Source organism: Scylla paramamosain, chromosome 7, assembly GCF_035594125.1.
Source record: "Scylla paramamosain isolate STU-SP2022 chromosome 7, ASM3559412v1, whole genome shotgun sequence".
NCBI lineage: Eukaryota > Metazoa > Arthropoda > Malacostraca > Decapoda > Portunidae > Scylla > Scylla paramamosain.
The window spans coordinates 18156377-18168149 of NC_087157.1; the positions used below are offsets into that span (position 1 = coordinate 18156377).

Below are 11773 nucleotides of genomic sequence, written 5' to 3' on the forward strand. Positions count from 1 at the left end.
AGCCAACACCAGCGCACCTACACAGCCAGGACTTCGCGGCTGTGGAACATGTTCACGGCGGCCACGCCCCAAGTGCAGGACATGTCCACGCACCAGGTGAAGCTGGCAGCCCACAGCTGGCGTAGCACGCACCTGTCCCCACTGGCGCTTTAAATCTTTAAATTTTTATTATTTTATTGTATTAACATTATAATCTTTATGTTAAGCATGTATAGTGTTATTCCTGTTAAAAATACTAACATAGGCTTTTTAAATAATTCCACACTCAACGTGGAATTTTAAGCCTTTCTGTAAATATTTGTTTAAAAAAAAAAAAAAAAAAAAAAGAGAGAGAGAGAGAGAGAGAGAGAGAGAGAGAGAGAGAGAGAGAGAGAGAGAGAGAGAGAGAGAGAGAGAGAGAGAGAGAGAGATTCATGGTAAAAAGTAAATTCTTTCATACAAATGCACCACATTAAGCGCCTCCAGCGTAAGACTGTATAATTATCAGGCAGGAAGCGCGGCAGTAAACACGGCAAGTCTATGGAGAAGGCAGGGCGTGTTTCACTTGCTGGTCTTGCCTCTCACTTTTTTAATATACGTTTTCTTTTTTTGCTTTTCTTTTTTTTTCCTTGCGTGGATTGACAAGGTGTGGAATAATAGTAAGAAAATACAAATTATACAAAAACTGAATTGGTGTCACTCCAGATAAGAATCCTGCTCTTATTACAACAACAACGACAACAACAACAAAAACAACAACAACAACAACAACAACAACTACTACTACTACTACTACTACTACTAGTAGTAGTAGTAGTAGTAGTAGTAGTAGTAGTAGTAGTAGTAGTAGTACTACTACTACTACTACTACTACTACTGCTACTACTATTGCTACTACTACTGTTATTAACATTCACCTATTAAGACTCAGGAAAGATTTGTCTTTCTCCAACCCTCTGTGCTTCTTGAAAACATGGAGCTGCATTTGGAAATAAAAATTCAAATAGCTGAACACAAAAATCATTTAGATGCAAAAGATATCGGACGGTTCAACTTGAGTAAACTGGATTAAACAATGCAATAGGTGTTTAATTTAGAGCAGTATAAAATGGTATTCTTACATTTCCATATAGCCATTATTTATACTCACGCTCTCATATCTTCTTGGCGAATGGCAAACAGAGGAAGAAAAAAAAATCTTTTCAGTTGCCGCTTCCATACATACAGACAAAAAAAAAAAAAGATAAAAAATTAAAAGTCAATAAAAAAACTAAATATGTTTCTGGAAGTGCCTCAATACTCTTAAAACAACTAGTCACAGGAAGGGGAAAAAACAGAAACAGGCAGAGAATTCCAGAGTTTACCAATGAAAGGGATGAAAGAATGAAAATATTGCTTGACTCCTGGACTATTGAAAGGGAACTTAAAGACTTCTATCACGTCCCCTCTTAACCTACGTCTCTCTAAAGAATGTAAATTTAATGACTTCAATCTCGCCTCGTAAGGAATACTCCTCATCCCCTGTATCCTTTCTGTCATTCTCCTCTGTACTGATTCTAATACACCTATATCTTTCCTGTAATGTGGAGACCAGAATTGCACAACGTAGTCTAGATGAGGTCTGACCAGCGCCAAGAATATCATTAATATTACTTCCGGCCTTCTACTTTTAACACTCCTAAAAATTAATCCTAGTACCCTATTTATCCTTTTTCTAGCCTCTATGCATTGTTTTCCTAGACGGAGTTCACAGCTAACTATAACTCCTAAATCTTTCTCGTACCCTGTAACTACCAGAGATTGTTCGTTTAATGTGTACCTACTGTGTGGGTTTCCACTACCTACGCTAAGTACTTTACATTTATTGATATTAAATTGCATTTGCCATATGTCCGTCCATTCATTCATCCTAAATCTGCCTGCAAGGCGAAGGCACCCGTTTCTGATCTAATTAATCTATCTTTGTGTCATCCGCAAATTTACTAACATCACTACTATTTCCACTAACCAAGGCATTGATATATATTAGAAATAACAATATCCCTAATACTGATCCCTATGGCACCCCACTGATTACATGATATCACTCGGATTTCGAGCCGTTTATTACAATTCTTTCTTGCCTGTCGCTAAGCCATGACCCTATCCAGCCTAACACCTTCCCATCTATCCCGTGTGCCCAAACCTTTCTCAGGAGCCTTTCATGGGGTACCTTGTCAAATGCTTTACTAAAGTCCAGATACAAGATATCATAACTATCACCATTATCTACTGCCTCGTACACTTTACTGTAAAAACTTAACAAGTTTGTCATGCAAGACTTCCCCTTCGTGAAGCCATGCTGTGATTAATTTATCAAGTTATGTTTGTCTAAATGTTCCCTAATGTTCCTCGCTATTATTAACTCTAATATTTTACCTATAACTGAATTTAAGCTGACAGATCTATAGTTAGACGCTAAAGTTTTATCTCCTTTCTTAAAGATGGGTACTACATTAGCCTGCTTCCACATTACTGGTACCTCACCTGACTCAAGTGATTTCCTAAAGACAGAGAATAACAGCTCACTAATAACCTCTTTGCATTAATTAAGTACTCTGGGATATATTTCATCTGGTCCTGGTGTCTTGAACTTTTTTGAGCCTATCTATCTCCTGTTCCACTATCTCTCTACTTATGGAAATATCTGTCAGCTTCTCATTCTCATCTGCTCTAAACATATGTTCACTATCTGGCATATCCTGCATGTTTTCCTGGGTGAAGACAGATGAAAAATACTCATTCAGAATTTTACTAATCTCCTTCCCAGAACTAACCAGCTCCCCATCTGCTGCCTTTAATGGACCTATAGTGTCCTTATTCTTCGTCCTCTATTCCTGATAAAATCCCTTGGGGTCCGTCTTCACATGGCTGGCTACACTTAATTCATAATTGCCCTTAGCTTTCCTCGTTAACTTCATGACTGTTCTAACTAATTCATTATATTGTGACCTTAAAACTTCTTCACCTGCCCTTAATGTCTTATATATACTTCTCTTCCACCCTATATAATGTTTTAATCTAGCAGTCATCCATTTAGGATAATTTTTCTGTGAACTTATTGCCCTATACGGGATATATGCTAACTGACCTGTATGAACTTTATCTACGAAATATTTATACAATTCATCTACATTTACTTCACCTAATTCCCTCATTTCGGCCCCTACCATCCTCTCTACTCCCTCATCTACTCGCCTCGACCTCACCTCTCTCATTTCAGCATGACCTGACATTCCACCATACTCACACCCATCTCCCTCTCCCTCTCTCCTCCGCCCCTTCGGAACACATCTTACCTCCTCTTGTCCTACACCCTCACACCTCACCTCACCTCTCACATCTTGCCTTATCTCTCTCAACTCCGTCCCGGACCTGACCTCACCCTGCATCCGTTGCCAGTCAACTCCTTGGAGGTACCTTTTTAATTCCTCAAATTCTGCTCTCCTAAAGTCAAGTATTTTACTAGTGTTTTTGCTTCTAAAAGTTTCTTCCCATTTTAAATTGTACCTAATTTCCCTATGGTCAATGTTACCTAGCTGTCCTTCAACCTCTACCTACGTGACTGCTTCCTCCCTGTTAGTAAGAATTAAATTTAAAATATTATTCCCCCTTGTGGGTTCTACGACTACCTGTTTTAAAAAATTATCCTGAATTACCTTAAAAAATTCTGCTTCCTTTTTACCCACCATCAGACTTCAGTCGATATTCCTAAAATTAAAATCTCCTACCACACATACCTGACTGTACCTGCCTGCTCTATTTATTTCCTGCCACAGTGAGGTGTTAATTTCCTTTGTACACTACTCCCATTACTGTACATTGCTGTACTACTACTGCTTTCCTATCTGTTTTAAATCTGCTGTTAATACAACACTGTAATGTGTCCCTAACGTATAACGCGACGCCTCCTCCTCTCCTGTTTTCCCTATCTTTATAGAACAATGTATAACCATCTATCTTGACCTCTGGATTAAATACTTTTCCTCACATATCTAACCAAGTTTCAGTTAAAGCAATGATATCAAATTTCTCTACACACACTATTCTTCTAAGCAAGTCTATTTTATTCAAAATACTGCTACATTTTGTGTGGTAAATACTTAAGCTATTTCTCACCTTCCCTGAGCTAGCTACCTTTCTAGATTTAACTAATTTCTCCTATGTTTACTCCTCACAACACCTTCTTCACACAACCCTTTCCCGTATATGAAGTGAGTTATGGCAAATAATTGGCACATTTTGTGCGCTCGAGCTCGATCTGTAGTGATGAGGCGATAGTTGTGCGAGTTGCGAGGCAGAAACCTTCGCCCACATGCCGATAAATCGAAATATGCAAAATACAGCAAAAAAAGGTGAGTCTGACGAAGAAATTAAATAAAATAACAAAGATACGCCTTCAAAAGTTACCAAGAAGTGTTTCCGAAAATGAAATCGAAACTTTTCTATACGATGGACATCAAAAGGTGCTCCTGGCCAAATCATCGTTGTGCCCTCCAGGGCCAGGCGGGAGCGGTGGGGTGTACAGATGTGCGCTAACAAAAATAGAGCCCCCTCGCTCCGCTACGGGAATGATCCCTCCAAAGATATTAAATACGTTACTAAATGATTAAGAAAATCATAAATTATCTTTCATTCGCTGACAAGGAAAATAAAAACGTGAGGAAAACTAATATTTTCAGAAATCTACAACGACGAGCCTCTAAAAAAAGGGAGACAAATAGTGTGGGCCGGCTCTAGTCATCAAGGCCCACGTCACCTTGACTTTTCAAGGCGACAATCAACACACACAGAGACAAATAAGAACACTTCACAGAACTATACAAGCTTTCCTCTCTTTGATTTTACTTGAATAAAGCTGCAACAAAGGTTATGACGCTAAAAAGTTACCTTAGGTTAGGTCACAAATATCATGGTGGTAACGCTTCCCGGGAAATCAGAGTTAAAAATAATATCAATACCAATTGAACAAAGAAAATATAAATATCTTTTCTCCATAGAAGGAGAGTTTTTTTTTTTTTTTTTTTTTTACGTGGAAACCAAATTCACACTAAATGAAATGTGTTACAGTAATAGTTTCCAAGGACACTTTATCATAACGGGCAAAATATTATTAATCTACATAACGGTAAAACACACTAAAGGATAAATAGGCATATAAACTAGAAGATCTGATATTTGTTACCTAAAAAAGACCTTAAGTGAATATTCCCATTATTGTGGAAAGTTTTTTGTAATTGCATTTTTCCTTTCTTCACTCATATATACGTACATACAAAAAAAAAAAAAAAAAAAAAATATATATATATATATATATATATATATATATATATATATATATATATATATATATATATATATATATATATATATATATATATATATATATATATATATATATATATATATATATATATATATATATATATATATATATATATATATATATATATATATATATATATATATATATATATATATATATATATATAAAACGAACGCAAAAATGACAGCTAATTGTTAGGTTTCAATTGAATCTCTAAGTAAATATTTATACCAAAAAGATGACACCATTATAGAAAACTTATGATTTCGTATCCTTCTTTTCTCTATGCATACATTAAAATAAGCACACGAAGACTGGAATACAAAAATTATAGTTTTGAAAAAGATTCTCGGTTAATCCTCAAAGGACTTTTTTCCCTGTAAGATGTTGCAATGAACATTATAGACTAAATTTACATTCTGTCTTCTTTCACATATATACCCTAGGAAGGCAGAAAAATGGGACACAAAAACAACGCATTGGAAAAAGGTTTAAATTAATCCTTCAATGGATAACACTACTGACACGATACCATGGAAGCACATCCTTTCTTTCCTTCACAGATTCGTGGGAAGCTGACAGGAGAAAGGCAGGCAACAGGTTTCCGTTAAAATGAAAAAAAAAAAAAATCCAAAATAGAGGGCACATGATGTAATGAAGCAGGTACTCACTTTCCTCCTGCATGTGTTGGGAGTGTTCACCGCGGCACCACCTGCCATCCTTTCCTGAAAATATCAAAACATCCACATAAAAAAGTGATGCAGCTTCACTATTCTAAAAAGAGCTAAAAATGAAGCATCATAAACAGAACCACCAGAAATAATTTACTGCATGAGTTAACAACATACACATGAACAAAAGAGGAAAGAATAAATACTGAACAAAAACACGAAATGTCATAAATAAAACGTGTCAAATTCCTCCAAGCAAGAACACATGGATACATGGAAAACAACACTGAAAACAGAACACACTTCAAACGCTGAGAATGTTAAATATGCACAACAGCTGCAACAAAATAAAACGAACAAACACCATTACATATATAACAAGATCAAATAAGAAAATAAAAAGAAGCAAAAATAATAAATGTAAAGCTTGCCAACATTCAGCGGTGTCTAGAATATGAAGGTGGTAGTTAAGTGAGACTGAAGAGGAGGAGCACAAGTCATGCTGCGATTGATGCATGAAGGCAATCAAGGGAGAGGGTCGCACAGAGGAGGCGGGACGCAAGGCGCCTTCAGGCCAGTCACTGCTGGTGTCCCTCGCCTCCCCTTCCTGCCTCGCTGCGAGGTCAAGGGGCCACTACCACCGCTGCCTCAACACTTACACTACCTTTGCGTCTCAACACTGAAATGCTTCAATGAATGGGAATGAACGGGAAAGTAATGGTCACTTAGAATTGCTTATAACAAGTACATGTTACTAAGTGTTTTAAATCAATCTGTCTGTCTGCGTCTGTCTGTTTATCTCTGCCTCACATGTTCACTATAATGCTCTGTAAGAATGAGCATCCCAATCTCTGTTGCTTTGTTGCAGCGCATCTATTTGTATTAATGTTGTGTGTGTGTGTGTGTGTGTGTGTGTGTGTGTGTGTGTGTGTGTGTGTGTGTGTGTGTGGTGTAACATTACGAGTGGAACAATATTTACGAGTATGGGTCAGTAGGTCTGTCTTCTGGTATATTTAGTAGTTTTAGGAAATCAATGACAACTACGTATTGTGCACGAAAAATGGCATACCGTAAATACGAGGCCATGAGAGAAAAATATAGTTAGGTCACTATGTTTGCATTTTCTTCGCTTACAGTAATTGTTATCACGAAAGAATATACGAGTAACGGAAGAGGCATACGTTTAAATTGTGCAAACATTATGCTGTATTAATATCCCACTGACTAATTCAGTTAGACTTTTGGTTAAGTACTCACTGCAGGGCACGATAAACTATTTATTAAAGTATTTTACAAAAAAATTGTGAAAATATATTCATTGGAATGAAATATTCCAGTTTCTGCCGCTATTTAAAACTACTTTGTCCATGTCTGTGCCTGCCCGCACATCCATCTGTCCCTCTGTCTATTTGTCTGTCTGTCTGTCTGCTTCCTTGCCTTCTATTTTTGCCTGCCTGCCTGTCTGCCTGCTTCTTTGCCTGCCTATCCTCTTCAAGTTAGCCTGACTATTTTCCTGTCACCCTGTCTGTCTGCCTGCTTTCTTTCTTTCTTTTTTGTATGTCCATCCACCTCTTTCCCCGCCCGTTAGTCTGTCTGCCTCCTTGCTTGCTTGCTTGCTTGCTTGCCTGCTTGCTTGCTTGCTTGCCTGCTTGCTTGCTTGCTTGCTTGTTTGCTTGCCTCCCTGCATGTCTGTTTGACCGTCTGCCTTCCTGCCTACCTGTCCCTCCCCCCCCCTCTCTCTCTCTCTCTCTCTCTCTCTCTCTCTCTCTCTCTCTCTCTCTCTGATGATTATCTAAACAAGTCAAAACATTATTTAAACCACTACTACGAAATACCAAGGTACTTGAAGGCTTGTCTGTAAGTGGTATCAGTGTGAACAGGTTACATCACGCTCCTATACAATCATGATTTACGCAGCACACCCTCCATAGTAGGTTGGCAGGCACTTCCCACACGTTAAGGAGTCCTTCTTCATTTCGCTCTCTAATTTAAACTTCTTTATACAAATGAAATTAAACTTCGGGATTTAAATGGTCACTTTCTTTCTTAGCGCATAAACAAATATGTGCTGGACAAATATAACGAAAATATTTATATTAAAAAAAAAACAATAATAATATTCGAGCCACACTCCACAGTAACGAAAGCTTTCATAGATATAGGAACACATTGCAAAGGTCGCACTGAAATATTATTTATCACCGTACAACTACCATACCTAATTCCCGGGAGCAGACTCATGCAGGATAGAAAAAGATGAAACACCAATAAATACTGGTAGAGAGTCATGAGAACATGCCAATTCATCAACGAACTCCCGAGAGAGAGAGAGAGAGAGAGAGAGAGAGAGAGAGAGAGAGAGAGAGAGAGAGAGAGAGAGAGAGAGAGAATATATATATATATATATATATATATATATATATATATATATATATATATATATATATATATATATATATATATATATATATATATATATATATATATATATATATATATATAGCAGAGAGAAGGAAGGATAAAATGAAAAACAGGAATATATGGGTAACGGAAGGCAGGCAGGCAGGCACTCAGGGAGGCAGGAAGGAAGGAAGGAAAGAAGGAAGGAAGGAAGGAAGTAAGGAAGGAAGGAAGGAAGGAAGGAAAGAAGGAAAAAGACAAAAACAAGTATCAATATAATAAACATAATAAATAATAATAAATAATAAACAAAAATAATGACAGGGAGATACATTACATTGCACGTGTATCTAAGAGTGAACATTACTCACGGCTCACCAGCACTCCCCGGCACACAGCTAATCCTGGCGCTAGTGAGGGTCTGAGGAGGAAAGACGCTTACTTTCCCTTGGCTTACAAACGAAAGCGTGCTCTACCGTACCTCCCATCAGGAAGCCACGCTAATTGGGTATTAAAAGATGGAGTGTGCTTTTCAGTATTTCTATTTCAGGAACACCGCCACTAGAACAACTAATTGCTTACTGTCCAAGGCAGGTACAGAGAGAGAGAGAGAGAGAGAGAGAGAGAGAGAGAGAGAGAGAGAGAGAGAGAGAGAGAGAGAGAGAGAGAGAGAGAGAGAGAGAGAGAGAGAGAGAGAGAGAGAGAGAGAGAGAGAGAGAGATTTCCACGGCAAAGTAGAGATAACGAGGAGATAACGACTGCACTTTCTATAAATACCTAAACCTGCAATTCTTTACGTGTATCAGAATGTCTTCTTGCAAAGGAAACTACTCCCAGCCTCCCACTCTCTCCTGTTCTGGCACCTGATCCCCGCTGACGCCAGGCATGTTGTGCGTTACCCAACTAATTATTAGCAGTGCTCTCTCTCTCTCTCTCTCTCTCTCTCTCTCTCTCTCTCTCTCTCTCTCTCTCTCTCTCTCTCTCTCTCTCTCTCTCTCTCTCTCTCTCTCTCTCTCTCTCTCTCTCTCTCTCTCTCTCTCTCTCTCTCTCTCTCTCTCTTATATATGATCTCCCATGAAGGCACTGAAAGCTCACACACTGCCCAAGTATCCATATCCACGTGTGATCGTGACATGTCAGTACTCGAGGTATTCACTAAATCTTGGGGAGTCTGAAAGTAGATGACACTGGAGCTCTGACCAGGAATCTTGGATATCGTCTTTGAGTGTGTGATGCAACTGGCAACAGGATGATGAGATAAAATCATTATGTCTATAAACTATAGGCTTGAGCATTCTGCAATACCGTTGAATATATATATATATATATATATATATATATATATATATATATATATATATATATATATATATATATATATATATATATATATATATATATATATATATATATATATATATATATATATATATATATATATATATATATATATATATATATATATATATATATATATATATATATATATATATATATATATATATATATATATATATATATATATATATATATATAATTACCAGCAGTTTAATTATTTATCACATTACTATAAATGCGCTTGTAAGTACAAAAAAAAATTAAACATTTGCAATACCCAGAGTCGTGGGTGTTGTGCACGTTTTAATGTTTGTAATATGTAATATTTATATTAGCAGAGAAATTTCCATTTCCTATGACAAAAAAAAAAAAATGCATGTACACAAAACTGTAACAGAAAAATAGTGCGAAATGAGCTCTAAATTTCAAGAGTATTCTTGGATAACATTGTTTTGAAGTTATGTATTACCGCCATACACTATAAAGGAATTGAATATAAGTTGAAATAAAGTAAATGATCCTAATTGTAACTGGAAACTCGTGAAACGCGTTGCTATACAACATTTATATATCACAAAGTTATCAACTACTATTACCTATATATATATATATATATATATATATATATATATATATATATATATATATATATATATATATATATATATATATATATATATATATATATATATATATATATATAGTCTTTTTACTCTGACAGGCGATGCTACTGTTACGACGACGACGATGAGAACGAGGACGACGACGATTAGAGGCACAGCACGAACGACGGCAAAAACAGCAGTGGTGACTTTTGTAAAGTTTAGCAGCAGCAGCAGCAGCAACAGCAGCAGCAGCCGCAGCAGTACCAGCAACAGCACCAGCAGCAGCATCAGCAGTAGCAGCGGCAGCAGCAACAGCACCAGCAGCAGCAGTAACAGCAGCATCAACAAAAACATTAGCAACAGCAACAGCGGCAGCGGCAGCAGCAGCAGCAGCAGTAGCAGCAGCAGCACCAGCAGTAGTAATAGTAGTAGTAGTAGTAGTAGTAGTAGTAGTAGTAGTAGTAGTAGTAGTAGTAGTAGTAGTAGTAGCAGCAGCAGCAGCAGCAGAAGCAGTTTTTCTGGTTGTTATTGTTGAAGGAAGTAAAAGCAGCAATACTAACAAGAGCAGCAAGATCAGCGACGGCAACAGCAGCAGCAGCACCAGCAGCACCTGCAGCAGCAGCAACAGCAGCAGCAGCAGCATATTTAGTGTAATAATCTCTAACAGATAAAACACGCGGTGAGAAGTAACACGAGGCATCCTGGACAAACACCTGTCAACATCGGCCCTGCAGGAGCACCTCACTGGCCAGTGTTCTTTCAGTGTTAATTCACATCTCAGTCCTTTATGTATTGTTGTGCCGGCGAGGCAATACGCCTTGAGGAACACCACGCGCCAGACATTCCTTCCCGGGCTGGTTTTCAACCTACGTCTGTCTTCACTTATTAAATATAAATGTGTAGCAAGAAATACAATTACCGTCTTTCCTTCGGTATTTAAAACCATTAATGTCTTTATACATTTGGCATCCTTTAATCCATGCTTCCATTTTTGGCATTATTTTGGTTTCCTCCTGTAGTTTGTACGTTCATTATAAGAGTGAAATATACTCGCAAGTATGAAAAATTCCAATAAAACTAGCAAATAACAATTTTTCTTTACTTTTCATTGCTTTCTGGAAACAAAGGCAATTCCTGGAGTATGAGGAATCCCTGTTCTCTTTCTTCGTCCCGGTGGAGGAAACACAAAGACGTTCACTCTCATTCTAGATTTACACCTTCACCACCACCACCACCACCATAAAAAAATAAAAAATACACATAAATCTCTTGAACACGTGATGCCAGACCTTTAGAAGATTAGATAAATTTCTGGATAGTTGGGATGAGTGGACACAGGTTTGCAAGTCTTATACAAGAACTGCCGCCTTTGGACGGAGTAATAAGACAGTATTCTGCAGAAGATAAAAAAATAA

At 37.4% G+C, this 11773-nt stretch overlaps 1 protein-coding gene across 4 annotated transcripts in view; it reads right to left on the reverse strand.

Moving 5' to 3' along the window:
- Positions 1 to 6951, reverse strand: part of LOC135102158 (multiple epidermal growth factor-like domains protein 6) — a 62110-nt gene extending 55159 nt beyond the window's left edge. For 2 of the 4 annotated variants that reach the window (XM_064006950.1, XM_064006951.1), the window contains exon 1: positions 6016 to 6951. Coding sequence is in view for 2 of the 4 variants with exons in the window: in XM_064006948.1 (XP_063863018.1) it covers positions 6016 to 6028 (13 nt within the window). In the remaining 2 variants the exon portion in view is untranslated. The remainder of the gene's footprint in view (positions 1 to 6015) is intronic. The other 2 variants (XM_064006948.1, XM_064006949.1) reach the window with 2 other exon arrangements.
- Between the last annotated feature and the right edge of the window lie 4822 nt (positions 6952 to 11773).